At 42.5% G+C, this 27,659-nt stretch overlaps 1 protein-coding gene across 1 annotated transcript in view; it reads right to left on the reverse strand.

Annotated features, from left to right (window-relative positions):
* eif2b3 (eukaryotic translation initiation factor 2B, subunit 3 gamma) overlaps positions 1 to 27,061 on the reverse strand; it is a 140,323-nt gene extending 113,262 nt beyond the window's left edge. The window contains exons 1-2 of the mRNA XM_060829871.1: positions 26,872 to 27,061; positions 22,835 to 22,993 (exon numbers count right to left, since the gene is read on the reverse strand). Of these exons, the coding sequence (XP_060685854.1) occupies positions 22,835 to 22,993; positions 26,872 to 26,908 (196 nt within the window). The 5' untranslated portion in view covers positions 26,909 to 27,061. The remainder of the gene's footprint in view (positions 1 to 22,834; positions 22,994 to 26,871) is intronic.
* Between the last annotated feature and the right edge of the window lie 598 nt (positions 27,062 to 27,659).

A 27,659-nucleotide genomic window follows, 5' to 3' on the forward strand; every position in this document is an offset into this window, starting at 1 on the left:
TAAGAAAACAATATATTTAAAAAAATGGTGACAGAGTGAGAAGTGGGGGTTGACTAATTAAACAGTTTGAAAAACAAGATAGAATAGCATAGAGTCATACAGCATGGAAATAGATTCTTTGGTCCAATTTGTTGAAGCGAACCACATTCCCAAACTAAACTAGCCTATTTGCCCGTGTTTGGCCCATATCCCTCTAAATCTTTCCCATTCATGTACCTGTCCAAATATCTTTTAAATGTTGTAATTGTATCTGCACCATTACTTCCTGTGACAGTACATTCCACATATGAACCACAGTGTAGAAAATGCTGTGACTGATATCCTTTCCAAAACTTTCTACTGTCACCTTAAAAAATATGTCCCAGTAATCAGTTCCCCACTCTAAGGAAAAGCTATTCACCTTACCCCTGTCCCTCGTGATTTTACAAACCTCTACAAGGTCACCTCTCAACCTCCTTTGCTCCAGTGAAAAATGTTCCAGCCTATCCAGCCTCTCCTTATAACTCAAATCCATCCCAGCAATATCCTGTAAATCTTTTCTGAACCCTCTCCAATTTAATAATATCTTTCCTACAGCAAGGCAACCTGATATGTACACAGTGCTCTGGAAGAGGCCTCACTAATGTCCTGTATAACCTCAACATGACAGCCCATCACCTAAAATTAAAGGCACGCATGCTAAATGTCTTCTTAATCACCCTGCCAACCCATTATACAAATTTCAAAGTAGTATGAACCTGAACCCCCAGGTATCTTTGTTCTATAACATTACCCAGAGCTCTACCGTCAACTGTACAAGTCCTGCCCTAGTTCGTTTTACCAAATTGCGATAACTCACATTCACACAAACTAAACTCAATTTGCCGCTCCTCAGCCCATTGACCTACATGATCAAGATCTCTTTGTAATCTAAGATAATTTCTTCACTGTTGAGAGTATCACCAATTTTGGTGTCATCCACAAACTTATGATTTGGAGGTGCCGGTGTTGTACTGGGGTGTACAAAGTTGCGTGATTTTTAAATTTCGCGACACACTTACTAACCATGCCTCCAATATAAATGACAAACAAAAGTGGATCCAGTACCGATCCCTGTGGAATATCACTGGTCAAAGGTCTCCAGTCCGAAAAACAACCCTCTACCACCAATCCAAATTTGTATCCAATTGGCAAACTCACCCCGAATCCCACGTGATTTAACTTTACTAATCAGTCTACCATGCAAAGCTTTGTCAAAGCAGGACATCAGCACCAAATTGTAGGCGTAAGTGGACACAGAGGGTTTTCATGTTATATAAGTATAGGACAGATTAGTAAGTATGTGGTCTCATGGAAGTCGGGCCCCTCACCTTGCCTTAGCTTTAAAGGCATCACTAGGCAAGATATGTGCAGTGTTCATTTCTATTGGAGAGTTGCCCATGGTTCCTTGTCGTCTACGTTTTAATTACATTGAAGCCAGGTGACACATGAAAGGCTTTGAAGTTACAAGGAAAGCATACATATTTTTCATATGCAATAAGCAAAGCAATCAATGAAAGAATTTAGGGATTGGATTCTCCAGAGAATGTTTTTTTAAAATCAGGGACAATATACCAAAAGACAAATAGTCTAACAATTTTCTTTATTTGTTTAATTCCTGTAGCCAAACAACAACCACAAACTGCTAAACTTTGATTTTAAGGCCAACATAAAGTTCAGAATTTGAAAAAAAATTGCCTCAATAAGGAAGCATATGGATTATGCTATGTACTGCCTCGCACAATTCACAAAGGCACACCAGCACAAGATATGATCTAATAAGAACAAACTTAAGGTTAACTTCATTGTTGATTTTATTGTTGATCACAGTTACCTAATATAGGCAGTCAACAATTTGGAAGCAATTTTCAGATAATGTTTTGAGTTTGTTAAGCAGCAGCAGTTCAGATATCATACATTAGTTAATTATTAAAGAAAGTATATAACCGTGATGGGTGGGAATGGTTCATTGATTCCAGAAGACTGTCATTTCAGTCTTGTTAATGTGGTGGGGGTAGCATCCTCCTCTCTAGCTGAGGTGTGAGATAACTCTTCCCTTGGTCTTCTTCCTCTCCTTCTGGTTCCATCTGCCTGAGGAGGACCGTTCAATGAAAATCGCTTTCTGGGGCCACATGACGAGAACTGCTGCTCACCAGATCTTCTTGATGAGAACTTCTCTCTATTGAAATCCCTCTACCCTGAGAACATATTGTTACAACACGGCGGCAAACCTTCTGCTAATTAAACCAAACACACAGAAAAGCTCACCTTGCCTCATAACCTGTTAAAGTATGAGTGACAGAGAACTATCCAAATTACCTATTTAACAAAAAGTATCAATTTTATTTTTTAACTCAAAAAATGAATATTAAACAACAACTATTTACAACTCTAAGCCTCCTTTCTTCTAAAGGTTTGTTATCTACCTCCCATTTTATAACAATATATTGCTCCAATAAAGCCTCTATTAAATTTACAGCAACTCTATTTTCAAAACCAAACAATGGCTGTCATCTCTGGTGTTGACCTTCCTCGGGTTATCTTCGGTCTTCTGCTGCACAGATTTTTCATTTGGAAACAGTACCTTTGATAGTGTGTGTTTTCAGGCAGTCTGTCTGACAATGGCAGGTGGTGGTCTTTCTGGCTCATTGTCCAAAATACCTACGTTTTAATATGCCAAACATTGGACTGTCTCATTGGTTATATGTTGTCAAAACAGTAAAATTCAAATTTGATTGGGTTTTAGTATCTTGGGGCATAATTTAAACTAATTAGTTAAATTCGAACTGCTGTGAAAACAACTGGTATCTAGGTTACAACCAAAATTAACAATTTTCCAGCAGACTCACAGTTGACTGGAGTGGTGCTTGCCAGCTTTCACTCTCTTTTAAAGGTACAGTACACACCTTCAACTTCATAACTATATATATAATGTTATATCATAATTTTAGGGCAGGGAACTGGCTCTGTGTCAATGAATTGTGTCAATTAATTTGGACAATGACCATGAGACAGCTACTCATGATGCTAGATATCATTATCCCCTTGTCCACTCCATTTCAGAGTTAGCTCACCATTCTTTTGGAGACGAAACAGTTATTATTTGCTAAAACAACAAATGATTGGTAGGGTGCTTGTGGTGCCAGATAAATTGCTGATATTAGTTCAGCAGGTATTGTGATTTATGTTTTGCGTAACTCTTCCCTTTATTTTCATACCAGAGTCATAGAGATGTACAGCATGGAAACAAACCCTTCGGTCCAACTCGTCCATGCTGACTAGATATCCGAACCTAATCTAGTTCCATTTGCCAGCATTTTGCCCCTATCCCTCTAAATCCTTCCAAATCATATACCCATTCAGATACCGTTTAAATGCTGTAATTGTACCAGCCTGCACCACTTCCTCTGGCAGCTCATTCCATACATGCACCACCCTCTGCCTGACAAAGTTGCCCCTCAGGTGCCTTTTATCTCTCACCGTGAACCTATGCCTTCTAGTTCTGACTTCTCCACCCCAGGCAAAAGACGTTGTCTGTTTGCCCTATTCATGCCCCTCATGATTTTATAAACCTCTATGAAGGTTATCCCCCAGCCTCCGACACTTGAGGGAAAACAGCCCAAGTCTAGAATTTTAGAAAATTAATTGCAATTGTAATATCTTTTAAAATCTTATGCTATACGGTAAACACTAGGAAAACTGTTTTTAGGGACCCCAATATTCAACATTGAGACATTTAAATGCAGCCAGATAAACATCAGAATATATTAAAGCACTGTGAAGTATTTGCCAATCCTCTGCTCATAGATTTACTTGAGTGAGAAGCCAACTCAAAATATCCTCAATTCCGTCTATATTAATCAAGTGTGCGGAATACCAAAACCCATACATTAATGTGTTACGTTTTACAATTGTAATGATAGAAAAAAAACAAATTTAAAAGAAATGTGAAATCAACGCTCTGTTGAAGCTGGCATGTGCAATTGGTCTACAGCATCAGCTAATTGGTCATTTCTACATGGAAGAATATATGGTGAAATGGGCAATCTATCCAAACCGGAAGCAACATATTTCAAACATATTCAGATTTACTCAACTGCCATTCATGCACATTTCAGAACTGACTTCAGCAATATTCAGAAACAGAAATACTGGATGGTATTTCTATTCCCTGATCGAAAGGCACCGAAGCTATATGTACTACCACAATTAAATACCTGCAAATATAGCCGAGATCAGCTAACTCAGCACAGAATAGAAATCAGAGCTTTTATGACTTGGTTAATTCCTGGTTTTAATATTGCAGCCTTTATCAAGTGCTCAAGTTTTGGTGCTGCAATTTTTTAAATCAATGTAAAATGGGCATGAAACAAAAGTACTGATCTGGTAGTAGAATCAACATAGCTGCCAAAAACAATATGTTTGCTCACATCAAAAGCACAAATTCTAGCAATTTGACATGAAAATCAAAAAGGAATAAGATTTTTAAGCAAGAAACTAAAGATCAAAAAAATTGCAAAGAAGGGTCTGACACTGCTCAAGCTTACAACGGGACAATTCACTCTCGCACATAAACCCAATGAGAAAGGAAGAGATAAACTAAAGATAGCCTCCACATCAGAGACTACCTCGACCAAGAATGCAGATTTTGGCTAAAGCTCTGCACCTGCAATAAGTAACAGGCAGACACAAGCCCCAGGAAGGAATCTTTTTAGGCTACAGCTCTTTTATACAAGATGGTCAGGCACTCTTTTAGTGGAAGATATATGGACACCCAACAAATTGTATATCAATGAGATGCCTAAAGATGATCAATGAATTTATAAGCTGTTACAGGGAATTCTGAGAGACAGGATCTACAGGCATTTGGAGAGGCAAGGACTGAATCGGGATAGACAGCATGGATTTGTGCATGGGAAGTTGTGTCTCACAAATTTGATTGAATTTTTTGAAGGGGCACCAAGAAAGTAGATGAGGGCAGAGGGGTAAACATTGTCTTCATGGACTTTATCATGACCTTTGACAAGGCATAGCATGGTAAGTTGTTGAGTAAGGTTAAATCTCTCAGGATCCAGGGAGAGCTAGCCAATTAGGTATAAAATTGGCTTGACCGCAGAAGACAGAGGGTGGTGGTAGAGAGTTGCTTTCATACTGGTAGATCATAGGGGTTGGTGTTAGGCCTCCTGTTATTTGTTACTTATATAAATGACTTACATGAGAATTTTGGAGATAGGTTAGTAAGTTTATGGATGATACCGGGATTGGTGGTATAGTGGACTGAGAAGATGGTTATCTAGGAATGCAGTGAGACCATAATCAACTCGGCTAGTGGGCTGAGGAATGGCAGATGGAGTTCTGAAATTTGGTAAGGCAAATTAGGGCACGACTTACACAGTCAATGATAGGGCTCTGGGGACCCCTATAAAGATCCAGGGGTACAGGTTCATAGCTCATTAAAAATGTAGTCACAGGAAGACAGGGTGATGAAAGCAGCTTTTGGCATGCTAGCTTTCATTTGTCAGAGCATGGTGTATTGGAGGTGGAATGTCTTGTTACAGATGCACAAGATAATGGTGAGGCCACATTTACAGTATTCCATGCTGTTCTGGTCTCCCTATTATAGAAAGGATATTGCTAAGCTGGAAAAAGAATGCAGAAAAGATTTACTGAGATACTACCAGAGCTGGAAGGTTTGAATTATAAGGAGGGGTTGGATAGACTGGGACTTCTTTCTCTAGAGCATAGGAGACTGAGAGTTGACCTTATACAGGTCTATAAAATCATGAGAGGCATAGATAAGGCATATAGCAGCCAGCTTTTCCCCATCGTAGGGACGTCTAAGAGTAGAAAGTTTTAAGGTAAGAGTGGAGACATACAAAAAGGTCCAAGTGGCAACATTTTCACACAGTGGGTGGTGAGTGTTTAGAACAGGCTGCCAGAAGTAGTGGTGCAATTTCATCATTTAAGAAATATTTTGAATTAAATTGAATTGAATTTATTGTCATGTGTACTGAGGCACAGTGAAAAGCTTTGTCTTGAGAGCAATACAGGCAGGTCACAGGGTTAAGTAGCATAGATAAATAAATAATAGGTAAACAGCAACTAAAACAATAATACAGATACAGGCAAATACTAAGAGCTTGAGAGTCCATTCAGTATTCTAACAATAGTAGGGTAGAAACTGTTTCAAAACATGCTGGTGCATGCGTTCAGGGTTCTGTGCCTTCTGCCCGATGGTAGAGGTTGTAGAAAAACATTGCCAGGGTGGGATGGATCTTTGAGAATGCTGGTGGCCTTTCGTTGACAGCGGGCCTGGCAGATGGATTCTACAGATGGGAAGTTGGCCTTTGTGATTCTCTAACTGAATCCGATCTTGAACGGTACAGTTGCCATACCAGGTAGTGGTACATCCAAACAGAATGCTCTCGATGGCGCATCTATAAAAGTTGGCAAGAATATTCGCTATCATGCCAAATTTCCTCAGCTGCCTGAGGAAGAAGAGATGTTGTTGGGCCTTTGTAACTAGTGCATCCACATGAAGAGTCCAAGTTAGCTTGCTATGGATGACCACTCCCAGGAGCTTGACACTCTCCACTCGTTCCACCTCTGTGCTGTTAATGTGTAGGGGAGCACGAGTAACATCCCGCCGAAGTCAATAATGAGTTCCTTGGTTTTGCCGACATTGAGAGCTAGATTGTTCTCAGTACACCATTTTTCCAGGTCTCCCACCTCCAGTCTATAATCTGTTTTGTCACCATCTGAGTTTCGACCGACTATGGTGACGTCACCAACAAACTTGTAAATGGTATTAGTTTGCTATTTGGTGACGTAGTCATGGGTATACAGTGAGTACAGTAGGGGGCTGAATACGGACCCCTGGGGGGGCTCCAGTGTTGAGTGTTAGTGAGGATGAAATATTGTCTCCAATCTTCACTGATTGTGCCCTGTGGGTCAGGGAACTGAGGATCCAGTTGCAGAGAGTGAGGTTTAGTCCAAGATCACTAAGTTTAGTAATCAGTTTCGAGGGAATAATAACGTTAAAGGCTGAACCGGAGTCAATGAGTAGGATTCTTATGTAGCTGTTATTAGTGTCAAGGTGTTCTAGGGAGGAGCGAAGGGCAAATGATATGACATCTGACATGGATCTGTTGGTCTGATAGGCAAATTGGAGGGGGTTGAGTAATGGGGAGGCTGGAGTTGATTAATGCCATGACCAGCCATTCAAAACACTTCATGATCACTGAAGTTCAGGCCACTGGGCGGTAGTCATCGAGACGTGCTTAGGCACGGGGATGGTGTTAGCCCTCTTGAAACAGGCAGGGACAGTGGCCTGCTGTAGAGAGAGTTTGAAGATGTTTGAGAAGACCTTTGCCAGTTGATCTGCGCGTGCTCTGAGTGCACAGCCTGGTACTCCTTCTGGTCCCATCGCTTTCCTTGGATTCACATGAAGGAAAATGGATCTGACCTCTGATGCAATGACAGTTGAGATAGACTTGTCAAGACTTGTCAGAATAGATCACCTCTCCGCCGAAATTCTGCTCAAAACAAGCACAGAAGGTGTTGAGACGATCTGGGAGGGATGTGTCATCGTCTGCTATCTTGCACTGTATTTTTTTTAAGAACCTGAGATGTCATTTTGTTCTTGCCACAGTCGCTGGGTGTCTGTTTGGGTCTCTAGTTTGGATCGGTATTGGTCCTTGGCTGTCTTAATGGCTCTGTGAAGGTCATACTTGGATTCCTTATATTTGAGTGGACCTCCTGACCTGAAGGCCTCATGCCTGGTTTTTAGCAGATTCTGCATGTCCTGATTCATCCAGGGTTTCCTGTTGGGGAATACCCAGATTGACTTCCTCGGTATACAGTCCTCCACACACCCAGTGATAAAGTCTGTGACGGTGGTGGTGTAGTCGTCCAAGGTACCTACGGAAGTTTGAACATGGCCCAATCAGGTGATTCCAGACAGCACCGGAGTTGATCCTCCGACCAGCACTGGACCTGTATCCACGAATGGGACCCCTGCTTGAGCTTTTGCCTGTAAGCTGGGAGAAGAAACACATGGACAGGTACATGGAATAGATATGGAGGGATATGCACCAAACGCAGGCAAATGGGACTAGTTTAAAATGTGAAAACTGGACGACATGGGCAAGTTTGGCAAGAGGTTGGTTTTCATGCTGTTGACCTCTATGACTCTGACTATGAAAGAAAGAAAAAACACAGACCATTGACAATATGCTTTCAAAATTCTTTGGATCATTTTTCCTCAATAAAATAAAGCTCCATTACTAAAAATAAGGTGTTAAGCACAATGGTTATATAGCTCACAATATCCATGACAAGTTATTTCACATCTTGAAGACTTTCAGTTAAGCTCAATACTTGGGAGGCTTCGGCCTTTTTCAAAAGTCCAGGTTTTAGCTTTCTTTCCAAAGTCATTATAGTCAATGAATTAAGCTGTTAACTGAAACAAAAGTCAAAATATTGGACATGCTAGAAATCTGTCATAGAATTAAAACTTGCTGGAAATATTAAGCAACTCAGACAGTATTTGTGGAGGAAAGACAGTTGAATTCCCAAGCCAATGACCTTACTAACGAGTTACTAACCGTGCATGAACTTGCAGTTCCCAAGACGTCAGTCTGAACTATACAATGTAAAGAGTTTCAAAGTAAGAATTGCTATGATCTCTTAGTGAATCAAGAAAGGAGCTTCACATCACATTGGAGTTTTCATTTTTCCAAACAATTTGTAGACAATCTTCAGAATTAAATTTAAAAGCATTTTTAAAAGGTAAGTTTCATATTCAAACCAAGAACTTTCTTTTACTTCCAAGAAAGACTGCAACAACCTGTTATTATTAGCCTTGTTTTTAATGGGAAAGTTCAGAAGAATAGGATCACCTTCCCCACCCATAGCTATATGTCACAATGAAGATCTTTTGAAGATAAATTACGCTTATCTGAAGAAAAATATAATTGTTTCTTTGAAAGTGTTGGCCTCATTCCTTGTTTCAAGTGACTAGGCGTACCTGAGGTGACAAAGAATAATTTTTAAAAACTTACCTTGGGCACCGGGGCCTCCATTTATCAAGAGATGACGGTGAGGACCAGAGGACTGCTGGAAAGGGGAGTGAAACAGTTTTATTTAGGTAGCAGCTGGTATGTTGCCTCCCAGGTTCACGGGTCAGCTGCAGAACATTCTCAAGGGGGAAGGTGTACAGCCGGTTGTCATGGTGCATAGTGGCACAAACGATAGAGGTAAAAAAACGGGATGAGGTCTGACAAGCAGAATTTAGGGATTGAGGAGCCAAGTTAAAAAGTAGGACCGCAGAGGTAGTAATCTCAGGATTGCTACCAATGCCACATGATAGTCAGAGTAGGAATGAAACAGGATGAATGCGTGGCTTCAGAGATGGTGCAGGAGGGAGGGGTTCAGATTTTAGGACATTGGGACCGGTTCTGGGGGAGGTGGGACTATTACAAATTGGATGGTCTCCACCTGAGCCGGACTGGAACCAATGTCCTTGGGGGCACTTTTGCTAACACTGTTGCGGAGGGTTGAAACTAATGTGGCAGGGGGTTGGGAACCAAATGAGGTTAGTGGGACAGGAATGAAGCCTGTTAGGAACTAGATAATGAAGTCAGCGTGAGTAAGGGGAAGAGGAGGCAGGGAGCAGGTGATGAATGCAAAGGGACTGGTGGTCTGAGGTGCTTTTTTTTTAATGCATGAGGCATAGTAGGTAAGGCGGATGAACTTAGGGGTTAGATTAGTACCTGTGAGCATGATGTCATTGCTATTACTGAGATTTGGTTGAGGTAAGGGCTTGATTGGCAGCTAATCCCAGGGTATCAATGCTTCATGCGGGATAGAGTGGGAGGAACTGCATTACTGGTCAAAGAATATATCACAGCTGTGCTGAAGGAGGGCACTATGGAAGACTCGAGCAGTGAGGCAATATGGGCAAAGCTCAGAAATTTGGAAGGTTATGATAATGTTGGGGCTGTACTACAGGCCTCCCAACAGAGAATGGGAGATAGAGATGCAAAGATGGAATCAGATCGTGGAAAAATGTAAGAGCAACAGGGTGGTGGCGGTGTTAGGAGATTTTAATTTTTCCAACACTGACTGGGATTCACTTCGTGTTAGAGGTCTAGATGGAGCAGAATTTGTAAGGAGCATCCAGGAGGGTTTTCTAGAGCAGTATGTAAATAATCCAAATCAGGAAGGGCCATACTGGACCTGGTGTTGGGAAGTCAGCCCAGCCAGGTGGTTGATTTTTCAGTAGGGGATTACTTTATGGAATTGTGATCACTATTCCTGAGTTTTAGAATGGACAAAGATGAGAGTGGTCCTAAAGGATGAGTGCTAAACTGGGGGACGGCCAACTATACCAAAATTCAGCAGGAGTGTAGATTGGGAGCAGCTGTTTGAAGGTAAAAGCACATTGAAAATGTGGGAGGCTTTTAAAGAAGTTAATTAGAGATCAGGAGGGGTATGTTCTTGTAAAAATGAGGGATCAAATGGCAAGGTTAGGGAACCATGGATGACAGGTGAAATTGTGAGACCATCTAAGAAGAAAAAGGATGCATACATAAGGTCTAGTTGACTGAAGACAGACAAAGTTTTGGAAAAATATCAGAAATGTAGGACCAATCTGAAACAGGAATTAAGAGGGTGAAAAGGGGTCATGAGATATCTTTAGCAAACAGGTTTAAGAAAAATCTATTTACATTTGGAAGAAAATGTGTTTATCAGTAACGGGCAGCATGGTTTTGTGCAGGGAAGGTCATGTCTTACAAACGTAATGTAATTCTTTGAGGCGGTGACAAAGTTGATTGATAAGAGAAGGGCTGTAGATGTCATACACATGGACTTTAGGAAGGCTTTTGATATGGTTCCCCATGATAGGCTGATGGAGAAGATGAAGTCACATGGGGTCCAGGGTGTTCTGGCTAGATGGATAGAGAACAGGCTGGGCAACAGGGGACAGAATAATAGTGGAAGGGAGGTCCTCAAAATGTGACCAGTGGTGTTCCACAGGGATCCGTGCTGGGACCATTATTGGTTGTGATATATACAAATGATTTGGAGGAAGGTATCAGCTGTCTGATTAGCAAGTTTGCAAATGACACCAATATTGGTGGAGTTGCAGATAGTAAAAGGGACTGTCAGAGAATACAGCAGAATATATATCGATTGGAGAGATGGGCAGAGAAATAGTAGGTGAAGTTCAATCCGGGCAAATGCAAGGTGATGCATTTTGGAAGACCCAATTCAAGAGTGAACTATACAGTAAATGGAAAAGTCCTGGGGAAAATTGACATAAAGAGAGATCTGGGTGTTCAGGTCCATTATTCCCTGAAGGTGGAAATGCAGGTTTTTTTTTTAAAAAAGATTCCCTTCAGCCCAACAGGTCCACACCAACCTTCCGAAACTAACCCACCCAGACTCATTCCTCTACCCTATATTTACCCCAACTAATACACTAACATTATGGGCAATTTAGCATGGCCAATTCACCCGACTTGCACATCTATGGACTGGTCAAGTGGTAAAGTGGCCAAGAAGGCATACGGCATGCTTTCCTTCATTGGACAGGGTACTGAGTACAAGAGTTGGCAGATCATGTTACACTTATATAGGACTTTGGTTGAGCCGCATTTGGAATACTACTTACAGTCCTAGTCGCCACATTACCAAAAGAATGCGGATGCTTTGGACAGGGTGCAGAGGAGGTTCATCAGGATGTTGCCTTGTATGGAGGGTGCTAGCTATGAAGAGAGGTTGAATAGATTAGGATTATTTTCATTAGAAATACAGAAATTGAGGGGGGACCTGATTGAAATCTACAAAACCATGAGAGGTATAGACAGGGTAGATAGCAAGAAGCTTTTTCCCAGAGTGCGTAACTCAATTACTATTGGTCACAAGTTCAAAGTCAGAGGGGAAAGGTTTAGGGGAGAGAAGCGTGAAAAGGTCTTTACACAGAGGATGGTGGGGGCCTAGAATGTGTTGTCATTGGAGGTGGGAATGATAGCATCATTTAAGATGTATCTGGACAGACACATAAATGGGCAGGGAGCAAAGGGATACAGATCCTTAGAAAATAGGCGACAGGTTTAGACCGAAGATCTGGATCGGCGCAAGGTTGGAGGGCCGAAAGGCCTGTTCTGGTGCTGTAATTTTCTTTGTTCTGATTGCAATGCTACAGACCATCAACAAGCAATATACTGAAATAGTATGTCACGACACGCAGAGGTCTAGCGTAGACAGCCACAGGACAAAAGGATTTATCCATTTATTATCCACTGAAAAGTAGCACAAAAGAACCATTAAAGGGGACAAACAGCCTAGACTTCCATAGCACCATTACTGCTTTCACAAGGAAGCATTAACTCCATTCTAATAACTGGAATAGGATTATTTTTAATATTCAAAGCAGATGGCCAGCACCTGTAAGAGCAGCCCAATGACCTGCCTTGGAAGACATTCCAGAATCAGAATAACCCAAAGAAAGCCAGACGTCCTCATAAAAGTTAAAGACTAGGATATGCATTCACCTGTAGAGAACTCAGTGCTCCATTTGTGGATGGAACATAGTTGTGCTGGGCAGAATTCTCAAAGTAGCCCTGAAACAGGTGTCCAAGTTGACTGGGGATGTGAGTTCAGGAGGATAGCTTGTTGATTCTAAAACCAGAATTTGGGACATGACAAATCTATTCTCAAAATTATCAGCATGAATTGAAATCTCCACTGGTAACAAAATAATGAAGATAAGGTTTACAACATAAAGCAAATGCTAAAATATTAACATGTTTGACTGAAGACCATTACTGTCTGAGTCAGAAATACTTTTAACCAAGGTTTTTTAATTGAAGACAAGTGAGAAGGACCTTGCTCAGTCAAACATTTTTCTCAGTCCCTATATTTTAGCTTATGCTTGTCACAGAGTCAGAAATCTGCCAAGCAGAAAAAGGCCTTTGGCTCATTAAGTCTGTACCAGCCAAAAACATGCACCTAGCTATTCAAATCCTATTTTCCAGCACTTGGCTCATAACAATATGCCTTAGCATTGCAAGTACACATCTAAAGTTTATTCAAAAGTTATAAGGGTTTCTGCCTCTACAACCCTTATAGGCAGAGAATCACAAATTCTCACTCCTCTTTGGACGAATACATTTTTCCCCTCACATCCTCTCAATCTCCAGCCCCTTACATACCAGTTAAATGAATCATTGAACCAAAATAAACACACGTACACTTTGTGGGTGGCATAGTGGCTAAGTAGTTAGCACTGCTGCCTCACAGCGCCAGGGGCCCAGGTTCGATTCCCGCCTTGAGTGACTGTCTGTCACTCTCCCTGTGTCTGCATGGGTTTCCTTCAGGTGCTCCAGTTTCCTCCCACAATCACAAAAGATGTGCAGGTCAGGTGATTAGCCTCGCTAAATTGCCCATAGTGTTAGTTGCATTAGTCAGGGGCAAATATAGGGTAGAGGTCTGGGTGGGTTAATCTTCAGAGGGTCAGTGTGGGCTCCTTGGGCTGGAGGAGTCATACACTTTAGGCAATCTAATCAAACATTAAATCTATGCCACCGGTCATCAAGCCTTCCATTATGGGGAAAGCTCCTTCCTGTAAACCCTATCTATCCCACCCATAAATTTTATACATTGTAAGTATTTTTTGAAAGTTCATTTGTGGGATGTGGGCATCATTAGCTGGCCAGCATTTATTGCCCGTCACTAGTCGCCCTTGAGAAGGTGATGGTATGCTGTCTTCTTGAAATCACTTCAGTCCACCTGCCTTGGGTTGACCCACATACTATTCAGGAGGGATTTTAAAGGATTTTGACCCAGTGACAGTAAAGGAATGGCGATATATTTCCAAGACAAGATGGTGAATGGCTTGGAGGGGAATCTGCAGGTGGTGACATTCCCATGTATCTGCTGCCCTTGTTCTTCTAGATAGAAATGATTCTGGGAGGTGCTGTCTGACGAACTTAGGTGAATTTATGTAGTGCATCTTGTAGGCCATACACACTGCTGCAGCTGAACATCCATGGAGGAAATGGATGTTTGTGGATATGGTGCCAAATGGATTGCTTTGTCCTGGATGGTGAGAAGCTTCGAGTGTTGTTGGAGCTTTATCCACCCAAGCAAGTGGAGAGTAGCCAATCACATTCCTGACTTGTGCCTTGTAGATGGTGGACAGGCTTTGGGGAGTCAGGAGGGGAGTTACTTGCCACAGTATTCCTAGCCTCAGGCCTACTCTTTTGGCCATCATGTTTATGTGGTGAGTCCAGTTGACTTTCTTTTCAATGATAACTGCAAGGATGTTGATAGTGGGGGATCTGATGATGGTAACACCATTGAATGGTCAGATTTTCTCTTAATGGTGATGGTCATAACCTGACATTTGTAGGGTGTGAATGTTACTTGCCACTGATCAGCCAAGCCTGGATATTGTCCAGGTCTTGTTCATTTGAACATTGGGACTCTTCAGTTACTGAACAGATAAATGGTCATGAAGATTATTGCCGATGACTGCACAATCTCCACTTCTGACCTTATGATAGAGGGAAGGTTGGTGATTAAGCAGCTGAAGAGGGGTGAGCCAAGGACTACGTGCCAGGTATGACTCCAACCAGTGGAGAGTTTGCCCCGATACCTTTTTTGCTGGGACTCCTTGATGCCATACTCTTGGTCAAATGCAGGCTTAATGACAAGAGCTGTCATTCTCTCCTCACCTCTGGAATTCAGCTGCATTTGAAAGAAGGCTATAAGTGAGGTGAGAAGCGGAGTGGTCTTTTTGGAACCCAAATTGGGCATCGCTGAGCAAGTTACTGATGGGGTGGCATTGGACTAGGTTGGATTTTTCCTCCTTTTTATGTGCAGGCCACACCTGGGCAATTTTCCACATTGTCAGGCAGATGCCAGTGAGTACTGCATGAGTTTGGCTGTGGGACTACAAGTTTTGGAGCTCAAATATTTAGTACTATTGCTGAAATGTTGTCAGGACCCAAAGCCTTCACGATTTCCAGTGCCTTCTACCATTTCTTGACATCACATGGAGTGATCTATAATGTTGGCGACGACTGGAGGCGGCCACGATGGAGCATCCACTCAGCACTTCCCACTGAAGATTGCTACAAATGCTTCAACCTTATCTTTTGCACAGTTGTATTGGGCTCTTCCATTATTGAGGATGGATATTTGTGGACCCTTCTCCTCCAGTGAGTTATTTGATTGAATTGTGAATGGTGGTGGACAATGTGGCAAGCCTGCAGAGCTTAGATCTGGTTGTGAGATTGCTTAGCTCTATCAATCACTTGCTGCTTATGCCGTTAGGCAGGCCAGGTAGCTTCATCAGGTTGACACCTCATTTTTAAGTATGCCTGTGACTGCTCCTGGCATGCCCTCCCGCACTCTAACTTGAATCAGGGTTGATCCCCTGACTTGGTAGTAATGTTTGCATGGGGGATATGTCAGGAGAAATTGAGGGCTGCAGATCAGAGCTGAAAATGTGTTGCTGGAAAAGTGCAGCAGGTCAGGCAGCATCCATGGAGCAGGAGAATCAGCGTTTCGGACATGAGACCTTCTTCAGGAATGAGGAAAGTGTGTCAAGCAGGCTAAGATAAAAGGCAGGGAGGAGGGACTTGGGGGAGGGGCGTTGGAAATGCGATAGGTGGAAGGAGGTTAAGGTGAGGGCGATAGGCTGGAGTGGGGGGTGTGACGGAGAGGTCAGGAAGAAGATTGCAGGTTAGGAAGGTGGTGCTGAGTTCGAGGGTTAGGACTGAGACAAGGTGGGGGGAGGGGAAATGAGGAAACTGGAGAAGTCTGAGTTCATCCCTTATGGTTGGAGGGTTCCTAGGCAGAAGATGAGGTGATCTTCCTCCAGCCATCGTGTTGTTATGGTCTGGCGATGGAGGAGTCCTAGGACCTGCATGTCCTTGGGGGAGTTTGAGGGCGAGTTGAAGTGTTGGGGTGGTTGGGTTGGTTGGTCCGGGTGTCCCAGAGGTGTTCTCTGAAACGTTCTGCAAGTAGGCGGCCTGTCTCCCCAATATAGAGGAGGCCACATCGGGTGCAACGGATACAGTAAATGATGTGTGTGGAGGTGCAGGTAAATTTGTGGCAGATATGGAAGGATCGCTTGGGGCCTCGGAGGGAAGTGGGGGGGGGGGGGTGTGGGCGCAAGTTTTGCATTTCTTGGGGTTGCAGGTGAAGGTGCTGGGAGTGGAGGTTGGGTTGGTGGGGTGTGTGGACCTGACGAGGGAGTCACGGAGGGAGTGGTCTTTTCGGGACGCTGGTAGGGGAGGGGAGGGAAATATATCCCTGCTGGTGGGGTCAGTTTGGAGGTTGCGGAAATGGCAACGGATGATACGATGTATATGGAGGTTGGTGGGGTGGTAGGTGAGGACCAGTGGGGTTCTGTCCTGGTGGTGATTGGAGGGGCGGGGCTCAAGGGCAGAGGAGCGGGAAGTGGAGGAGATGCGGTGGAGAGCATCGTCGATCATGTCTGGGGAGAGCATAGTCTTTTAAGAAAGCGGCAATCTGGGCTGTATGGTATTGGAACTGGTCCTCTTGGGAGCAGATGCGGCAGAGACAAAGGAATTGGGAATATGGGATGGCGTTTTTACAGGGGGCAGAATGGGAGGAAGTGTCGTCTAGGTAGCTGTGGGAGTTGATCGGTTTATAGTAAATGTCTGTGTTGATTCGGTCGCCCGAGATAGAAATGGAGAGATCTAAGAAGGGGAGGGAGGAGTCTGAGACGGGTCAGGTAAATTTGAGGTTGGGGTGGAAGGTATTAGTAAAGTGGATGAACTGTTCAACCTCCTCGTGGGAGCATGAGGCAGCACCGATGAAATCATCGATGTAGCGGAGGAAAAGGTGGGGGTCCATGTTGATTCGGTCGCCTGACATAGTCCGTGTTGGTTCGTCAGGCCAGGAGGTTGCTTAGGTAGATGTCTGCTGCTGCTGATGGTCACAGTGCCTCATGGATGGCCAGTTTTCAGTTGCCAGATCTGTTTAAAATCTGTCCCACTTAGCATAGTCATAGTGCCACACACTACAAACTTATTCTGAATGTAACAGCAGGACTTCATCTCCACAATTACTTTGCAGTAGCCACTCTTACTGATACTGTCATGGACAGATGCACCTGAAGCTGGCAGATTGATAAGAATGAGGTCCAATATGTTTTTCCCTCTTGCTATTTCCATCACCACTTGCTGCAGACACATTCTAGCAGCTACTTCCTTTAGGATTCAACTTGATCAGTTGTGCTGCGGCTGAGCCACATGTGTCCCCTCAATGTCCTCTGCTCCAAGGAAAACAACCCCAGTCTATCCAAATCTCCCTCCATAACTGAAACTCTCCAGCCCAGGCGATATCCTGGTAAATCTCCTCCGAACTCTCACCTGGTGAAATCACATCCATCCCATAATGTGAATTGCAGAACTGCACATAATACTCTAGCTGCAGCCTAATCTACATTTTACTGGCCCTACCCTGTTTTGTTATTGGAATATGTTGGCCTTGTGCTCTGCTATTTCCTTCTTGAATATGTCCCACTGTTCTAACACAGATTTATCTAAAAGTGTTCCCGATCCATCAGGGTCAAATCATTCTGACCTTATTAAAATCGTCCACCCTAAGTTCACAACTTTGATTTCTTGTCCATCCGTATACTTTTTCATAATGACCTTAAATCTAATAGAGTTATGATTGCTGTCTAGCAAATGCTCCCCCACTGGCTGGAACTCCAATCACATTTACTATATACAAAGTGTTGGCAATGAGCATGTCCAGTAAGTCTAACCATTTCCCCTTGACATCCATTACCGTGCCTGATCTGCCCACTTTCAATATCATAAGGGTTACTATTGACCAGAACCTGAACTGGACCAGCAGAGTAAAAACTGTGTGACAAGAGTACGTTAGAAGCTGAGGATTCTGTGGTATTTAATTCACGTCCTGCACACAATCCACAAGCCAAACAGAGAACACAATCAGAAGTGTAATGGAATACTCTCTACGTGTTGAGACAACACACAAGAAGCTTGGCATTCAAGAAAAAGCGTCTACTGAATTATCACCTAATTCATCAGCTTTAAAATTCACTCCCTCCACCAAACATAGCATGGCAGTGGGTACCACAAAGAACATGCACTACTGCAATGGCAGACTTTCGAAACCCTCAACCTCTACCTCTACCACCTAGAACGTCAAGGACAGCAGATGCATTAGTACCACCAAAATCAATTTGCCTCCAAATATCGCATCATTCTAACTTAGAAATATATCACTCTTCCTTCACTGTCACTGTGTTAAAATCTTAGAATTCTCTCTCTAATGGCACTGAATATTACAATATATAAAATGTCACAATTAAATAAGCAGGCCCACCATCACCTTCAAGAACAATTAGGGATGGGCAATGTAGCCCACTTCCGACGAATGAATAAAACGTAGTTAGAGGCAGGTTCAGTATAAAAGCAATAATCACAATCAGGTGGAACCTATTTTGTATATTAAATTGTGTGACAGACAGTTAAATCAGCAAGTTTAGTCAGTCATTCTTGATGCACATTTAAACATTTTAGCTATTGCTATAAAAACCCGTTGTTGTGGTTCTGTTCGCCGAGCTGGGAGTTTTTGTTGCAAACATTTCGTCCCCTTTCTAGGTGACATCCTCAGTGCTTGGGAGCCTCCTGTGAAGCGCTTCTGTGCTGATTCCTCTGGCATTTATAGTGGTTTGAATCTGCCGCTTCCGGTTGTCAGTTGCTGTCCGCTGCAGTGGCCTGTACATAGGGTCTAGGTCGATGTGTCTGTTGATAGAATTTGTGGATGAGTGCCATGCCTCTAGGAATTCCCTGGCTGTTCTCTGTTTGGCTTGCGCTGTAATTGTGGTGTTGTCCCGATCGAATTCATGTTGTTTGTCATCCGAGTGTATGGCTATTAAGGATAGCTGGTCGTGTCGTTTCGTGGCTAGTTGGTGTTCATGGATGCGGGTTGTTAGCTGTCTTCCTGTTTGTCCTATGTAGTGTTTTGTGCAGTCCTTGCATGTGCTAACAACCCGCATCCATGAACACCAACTAGCCACAAAGCGACACGACCAGCTATCCTTAGTAGCCATACACTCGGATGACAAACAACATGAATTCGATTGGGACAACACTACTATTATAGCGCAAGCCAAACAGAGAACAGCCAGGGAATTCCTAGAAGCATGGCACTCATCCACGAATTCGATTAACAGACACATCGACCTAGACCCTATATACTGGCCACTGCAGCGGACAGCAACTGACAACCGGAAGCGGCAGATTCAAACCACTAAAATGCCGGAGGAATCAGCACAGAAGCGCTTCACAGGAGGCTCCCAAGCACTGAGGATGTCACCTAGAAAGAGGACGAAATGTTTGCAACAAAAACTCCTAGCTCGGTGAACAGAACCACAACAACGAGCACCCGAGCTACAAATCTTTTCACAAACTTTGAACTATAAAAACTCACACCTTAAACTATGGATAGTGAAAGGTAACAAAGCTATTTTGCTGTTGATAATTTTTTAAAAATGGAAATACAGTAAAATCAATATACTTTCCAGGATTTAGTCAAAACACACTCAACACAATGAAATAAATCTCATGCAAGCCAAAGGTCTTTCTGAATTCTTGCAATGAAATGCACCCCTCCCTGCTATAACATTCCACCAGAGACCATGACAACAACTCAAGTACTGACTCACTGTGGGCAATGGTGAGGGTGTTCTGCATGCAATTACTAAAGAGACACTACTATTCTGTTGAGAAAAATTGGCTCAATATAAAAATGTGCAGTTCCATCAACTTGAGTTGGTGCTCAAGTCCATGTCATAGTTTTATCATTTGGGTTCATGTTGCTGAAATTAGGAGATCGCCCTCAGATAACATATTTTGCTAAAGGATGGACTTTATCAATTTTAACCTAATTCCCAATTCTGTCCTAATCAAAGTCATTTTGACTGCAGAAAAATGTAATTCTGGACATAACATGTTTGAACTGAAAGTATCTATCATATAGGTGTATAACTTTATAGCATGCGACTGAAAGAAGCATGTCTACATTCTCAGAACAACCTTCAAAAAACCATTTAGAAGTTGAAAGGACAAATAATAAATACTTTTAAAATAATGCAGTTCAATAACAAACATGATTAAATTGCCATGGGCTGCAAGTTCCATACAATAAGCCCCAGATAGAGTCATAGAGATGTACAGCATGGAAACAGACCCTTCAGTCCAACCCGTCCATGCTGACCAGATATCCCAACCCAATCTAGTCCCACCTGCCAGCACCCGGCCCATATCCCTCCAAACCCTTCTTATTCATATACCCATCCAGATGCCTCTTAAATGTTGCAATTGTACCAGCCTCCACAACTTCCTCTGGCAGCTCATTCCATACAAGTACCACCCTCTACGTGAAAAAGTTGCCCTTTAGGTCTCTTTTATATCTTTCCCCTCTCACCCTAAACCTATGCTCTCTAGTTCTGGACTCCCCAACCCAGGGAAAAGACTTAGTCTATTTACCCTATCAACGCCCCTCATAATTTTGTAAATCTCTATAAGGTCACCCCTCAGCCTCCGACACTCCAGGGAAAACAGCCTCTCCCTATAGCTCAAATAACCCTGGCAACAGTCTTGTCAATCTTTTCTGAACCCTTTCAAGTTTCACAACATCTTTCCGATAAGAAGGAGACCAGAATTGCATGCAATATTCCAACAGTGGCCTAACCAATGTCCTGTACAGCTGCAACATGACCTCCCAACTCCTGTACTCAATACTCTGACCAATAAAGGAAAGCATACCAAACACCTTCTTCATTATCCTATGTACCTGTGACTCTACTTTCAAAGAGCTATGAACCTGCACTCCAAGGTCTCTTTGTTCAGCAACACTTCCTAGGACCTTACCATTATGTGTATAAGTCCTGCTAAGATTTGCTTTCACAAAATGCAGCACCTCACATTTATCTGAATTAAACTCCATCTGCCACTTCTCAGCCCATTGGCACATCTGGTCAAGATCCTGTTGTAATCTGAGGTAACCCTCTTCAATGTCAACTACACCTTCAATTTTGGTGTCATCTGCAAACTTCCTAATTGTACCTCTTATGCTCGCATCCAAATAATTTATGTAAATGACAAAAAGTAGAGGACCCAGCACTGATCCTTGTGGCACTCCACTGGTCACAGGCTTCCAGTCTGAAAAACAACCCTCCACCACCACCCTCTGTCTTCTACCTTTGAGCTAGTTCTGTATCCAAGTGGCTAGTTCTCCCTGCATTCTGTGAGATCTAACCTTGTTAATCAGTCGCCCATGGGGAAGCCTTACTGAAGTCCACATGGATCACATCTTCCGCTCTGCCCTCATGATTAGCCTTGTTGACGCTAATGCCTCTACAAGTTCCCGGTACCACTTATTTGACAGGCAATAAGCAATGTCAGGTGCTGAAAGTTAAGGCTAAACGGTGAGAAATATTATACAGCAAGGCAAGTCATGGAAGCACTCAAGAATCAGAATTTTAATTGAATGTATACCCAATGCTGAAGCCATGTTTTCTATAATAACATCTAGTATGTGTAAGTCAGTTCTGTCATGGTTTGGACAGAATTGCAAAGTTGAACCTGAGAACTGGTCGTTATATTTTCACAGTCATATAGTTATATTTGCAGATGAAAGAGAAATAAACAGTTGGGTTTCGAAATCTTCATTGACAGAAGGAAGAAAATAGGCAGTTTCAGTGTTGAAAAGTTTCAGAATGAATCTTGTAAAGGTGTGACAAAAACTTCAGAGTGATGAAAGGAGAAAATCCAGCAGGAAAGATTGGTGTCTGACAGAATACTGATGGTGTTAATGCTGTTATTATGGCATTAAATTATATAGGTTAAAAAAAACAAAAGGAGTGATGTAAACAATGAATACATTGTTGAAAAGGTGTTTAATGTCAAGAAAATTCAATCAAGAAGATCCAGTTGGTTCTCATAAGACAAAACAGATTTAGGTTCATTCAATACTTATTAGGGAGGCTATCAGGTGCTTTAGGATTTTAAATTAGAAATTAGTATTTTAATTAAAATGCACTATGGAAACAGGTAATGTAATATATTTCATTTGTTCTTATTTCAACTTTCAGAGCTAGGGTTGTTGTGCCTCTCTAAAAATCGAGTACATCTGCTTGGTTACTACTTCATGCTGGGGAAGTTCTTGTGGATCAGTAGGTAGCATCCCTGCCTCTGGGTTCGTCTCTCACTCCAGAACATGAAATGGCCTATCAACCTACACATCCTTCCACCATGCCCATGGCAAGCAGCAAGAGTGGGAATGACTCTACATCAGCAACACAACAGTCTCCCCATGTTAAATGACTTCAGGTGCAAGCTCTTGCCATGGGATCCACAACAAGCACCCTCCTCTCTTCGAGGTACTGCTTATGATGTTCATTGCTAGTTTATTTAGAAAAAAAAATCTGTGCAGGAAACTAAAAAGATAACATTGTGCAGAGTCTCTTCAGAGGTTAATATCTAGGAAACCATTTTACCATTTAGTTTCCAAACACAACTGATCACTTTTAATAGAGTAGATGTGAAACAAACAAATCACCATGCTAGTCATCACTCACTCATAGGTCTAGTCAACTGAAACATCAATAGATAGGAGTCCAAAAAAAGCACTGCAAAGATTATACTGATAGAGAAAAACAAGTTCTTTTGGATTAATATAGAGATTGCCATTTTTTGTAGTTATTCATTTAAGTGTAGAAAATGGTGCTTACCTTCAAACCCAAGTCTTTCCATAAGATTTAGAGGATACCATATCAATGGTTTGTTTCCAACCAGTAAGAGGGGCTTTGGAATATTAGAGGTAAGATCCATCATGCGGGAGCCCCCACCTGCTGCCATTAACACAGCTTGAAACTCCATAGTATTGTTTTCTGTAAGATATATATTTAAATGTATATATTAGCTGTTAATGGACTGATGGCTTTATTCAACTTTGAATTGAGAAAGTTAATTCATGAATTCAATCTATGCCTCACTAAAGTTGGAAAATTTGACAACATGGAAACGGTACAAAACGACTATCAAAGGCATTATGAAGATATTCAATGCTAGTCAATAACCCCTTCAGCAGCCATACATTCCAACTTAATCAGGACATGCAAATTTTTGGTAACCCATTCAAGCTATAATTGACTACATTAATCCCATATTAGATTACTTAGTGTCGAAACAGGTCCTTCGGCCCAACAAGTTCACACCGATCCGCCGAAGCGCAACCCACCCAGACCCATTCCCCTACATTTACCCCTTCACCTAACACTACAGGCAATTTAGCATGGCCAATTTGCCTAACCTGCACATTTTTGGACTGTGGGAGGAAACCGGAGAATCCAGAGGAAACCTACGCAGACACGGGGAGAATGTCTGTGTGGAGTTTGCACAGTCGCCTGAGGTGGGAATTGAACCTAGGTCTCTGGCGCTGTGAGGCAGCAGTGCTAATCACAGTGCCAACCATTTTTATAAACATACACACATATATATATATATATATATAGTTTTATTATATTTGTAAAGAGTAAGGAACTATATTGTCATATGCATGCATACATGTATATCCAGAAGGCCATAACACTCACAACAGTCTGCATTCAATCAACAATGTGTCAGTATGATGTACGTAAGGAGATGTGAGAAATACATGTCATGTCATCATGAAAGATTTTGCCCAAAACTGCAATTATTTCAAACTTCCGGGAACTACACATTGAGACAGTCATAACTGCTTTTCTTCATTTATATAAATGATTTTGACATGGACTTGGACAGTATGGTCAGTAAGTTTGCAGATGACACCAAAATTGAAGGTGTAGTGAACAGTGAAGATGGTTACCTTAGATTACAATGCGATCTTGATCAGATGGAATTTAATTTAGACAAACAGGAGGTGCTGCATTTTGGAAAGGCAAATCAGGCCAGGACTTGTACACTTAATAGTAACGTCCTAGGAAGTGTTGCTGAACAAAGACCTTAGTGTGCAATTTCGTAGTTCTTTGAAAGTGAGATCCAAGGTAGACAAGATAGTGAAGAAGGCTCTTGGTATGCTTCCCTTTATTGGTCAGTGCACAGAGTACAGGAGCTAGGAGGTCATGTTGCAGGTTTACAGGACATTGGTTAGGCCACTGTGGAATACTGTGTGCAATTCTGGTGTCTGTTATAGGAAGGATTTTGTGCAACATGAAAGGGTTCAGGAAAGATTTATAAGGATGTTGCCAGAATTGGGGGGTTTGAGCTATAGGGAGAGGCTGGAGCTATTTTCTCTGGAGTGTCGCAAACTGAGGGGTGACCTTATAGAATCACGAAGGGCATGATCTGTTCCCTGGGATGGGGGAGTCCAGAATTAGACAGCGTAAAGGTGAGAGGGGAAAGATTTAAAAGGGACCTAAGGGGTAACTTGTTCCACACAGAGGGGTTGTGTATATGGAATCAGCTGCCAAAGGAAAGTGTGAAGGCTTGCACAATTACAACATTAAAAAAATCTGGATAGGTATATCAATAGGAAGGGTTTAGAGGGATATGGCCAAATGTTGGCAAATGGAACTAGGTCAATTTAGGATATCTGTTCAGTGTGGACAGGTTGGACTGAAGGGTCCATTTCCCTGCTATACATCTTGGTGACTCTATAAACTAGACATCACAAATACTGCTTATTTTTAACTCTGCAACTTCACTTCTCTGCAAATGGCTCCCTTTATAATTATTCCCCCGGGACTACTTCGATTAAGTTTCTCCTGTGTCCTCAGCTATCTGATGCGAGTAGCTAACACTACCAGCAGTCTCACAGGGCCCAATCCATTTCTCTGGGGTTCAGCTCAATTCATAAGAACAGCAGAACTAGAGCAGGAGGAGGCAATTCAGCCCCTTGAGCTTGTCCCACTGTTCAACAGAATCATGGCTGATCTCATCTCGGCCTCAACTTCACTTTACTGGCAGTTCCCCATAACCCTTCAACCAGTTACTAATTAAAAACCTGTCAATCTCCTCAAGTGTTATCAATGTCCTAGCATCCATCACATTCTTGGCTAGCAAATTCCACAGTTCACTAACCTTTGACAGAAGTAAGTTTGCTATTCCTTATCTCAGAACGGTGACTCTCATGTTTTCTTTAATTGGGCATTCTCTTTGCAGCTACTTTGCTAAACTCCTTTAACATCTAACATACTTTAAATAGATCTTCTCCTTTCTTATAGATTCTAGTGAGTATAAGCCGAAGCTACTCAGGTCCAGCCTCCCTTGCTGCCTGGTCTGCTGTGCTTTGACCAGCAACACATTTGCAGCTGTGATCTCCAGCATCTGCAGACCTCATTTTTTACCCCACAATCGCAGCACTTGTCCAGTCTCATTTATGCCTGGCACAACCGCAGCAACTGTCCAGTCTCATTAATGCCTTGTCCACTTGCAGCAACACTTGCTTACTTTTATACTGTATTCCTTTAGCAATAAATTCCAAAACTACAATTGCCTTTCTTATTACCTGCTGTACCTGGATACTTGTTTTGTGATTCATGCACAAAAGATACCCAGGTCCTTCTGCATCAACGCATGCTCAAGATTCTCTCCACTTATATAAGAAGATAATTTAAATCATAAGTTGCAGTTCTAACCAAAATGGATGACCTTTCATCTATCCACTCGATCAGCCAAATTTTGGCCAACTCATCTAACCTATTCCATATCATTCGTAAATTTAGTCAGAGTCATACAGCATAGACCCTTTTCCTACACGTCTATGGTGACCAACAAACACCAAACTATAATCATCTCGATTTGGAGATGCTATGTTGGACTGGGATGTACAAAGTTAAAAATCACATAACACCAGGTTATAGTCCAACAGGCTTAATTGGAAGCACTTTCCAATTAAACCTGTTGGACTATAACCTGGTGTTGTGCGATTTTTAACTTTATAATAATCTCATTTGCCTGCACTTAGCCTACTACACCATGGCATTTTATGGAGTCATCCAGATGCTTCTTAAATGTGAGAATACTTTCCTCCACCAACCTCTCAAGCAGCAAGTTCCATGTATGTGTGGAAGAAACCTTTTGTCACATCTTTTCGAAACCACTTGCTCCTCACCTTTACTTCTTGATTGCCACTTACTTTCCCACTGAGTTTAGTGTCATCTGCAAAATGACACTAAGTACCTCGGATCCCTGCATTCAAGTCATTAGTAAAGATTGTTAATAGTTGGGGCCTGAAGACCAATCCCTTTGCTCTTTTTATTACATTTTTAGTAACCCTTTGTTGAGCTTTAAAAGTTTCCCGATCTTGCAGCCTGCGTTTGCAATATGGTACAGCTTAGTCTTGGTGTTTTTATGTTATATTTAGCTTCCTTGCTTAGCCATCTCCAAATCATTGCTTTGCTATGGATGTGTTCTCACTCTTTGGAATATATTTCAGTTGGGAAGATTCCACGCTCAAACCTCTCAATCAGGAATCTGACCTCCTCCCCGCTCAGGTGCAACTTCACTCAGCCTACACCCCTCCCCACCCCCACCTTCCCCTCTGATCGCCCCCTTCCCCATGTTCGTTCTTCCTCCACTGCCTTAGTTTCCCCACGAAACTCCCCTATGCCCCCAGCTCCTCACCCCAGTCCCCTAGTTCCACCCTCCCAACCCACCGGCTCGACTCATCCCAAACTCCCAACTCCAGATTCAACAGTCCCTCCCGCTCATTCCACTAACACAAGCCTCCCTCCACCCACATACATACATACATACATGTATACACACACAGTTCCCCCATTACCTCCTCCTCGCTCTGGTCCCTGAATACGGTAGGACATTGGCCGGTGTCGGAAAGGCAGCCGGGGAAAAGGGGGTCAAGGGGGGCCGGTGAAGCGAGCTCGCTGGTGGGCCCAATGCGAGCCTTCAGACGGTGTGCAGCTTTGAAAGAGGCGCTGTCACCTCAGGTCCACCATGTCGTGTGTTCGGGTGAATTAGAGTCCGCACGGAAACGGAGCGGCTACAGCCGCGGAACAAGGTTCCGGGGAGGATCTTCTCCTCAATGCGAACTTGTCCCCAGCTCACCCCACAACTCAACTGGTCTGAAAATAAAATACACTAACATCATGAACAAGACCACTTCTTCAGCATTATTACATTAAGGTTATATTCATTTCACTGAATCTCAAGATTTTCCTGAATGCTTTGGAGTAATTTCTCTCCTTTGCAGGTGTTGATTGAAACAACAGAAAACATGGGATATATTGTAACTAGTTTTTTTTCATTGCACGTTTTATGGCAAGGTATGCAATGATAGGGTTCACGCTGATGTTTTACTCGAGTCCCCTTTCAGCAATATTGGGCGCATACAGTCCGCAGGGACACAGAGTGGATCCCTTTACTGTTTCACACCTTACCATTGTGTTACCATCAAGCCAACAGAGAATCTCTTCCTGGTCTCTTCACCAGTGGAAAACCAATAATGATGAATCTTAGCCCTTCAAGCTGTGGACAACCCTCAATTCCTGTAGCAGTACAACTGTTTCTTGAGAAATTTTCTTTCAGTACCTTAACTCCCAAAATTACTGAGGC

This window comes from Hemiscyllium ocellatum, chromosome 9, assembly GCF_020745735.1.
Source record: "Hemiscyllium ocellatum isolate sHemOce1 chromosome 9, sHemOce1.pat.X.cur, whole genome shotgun sequence".
NCBI lineage: Eukaryota > Metazoa > Chordata > Chondrichthyes > Orectolobiformes > Hemiscylliidae > Hemiscyllium > Hemiscyllium ocellatum.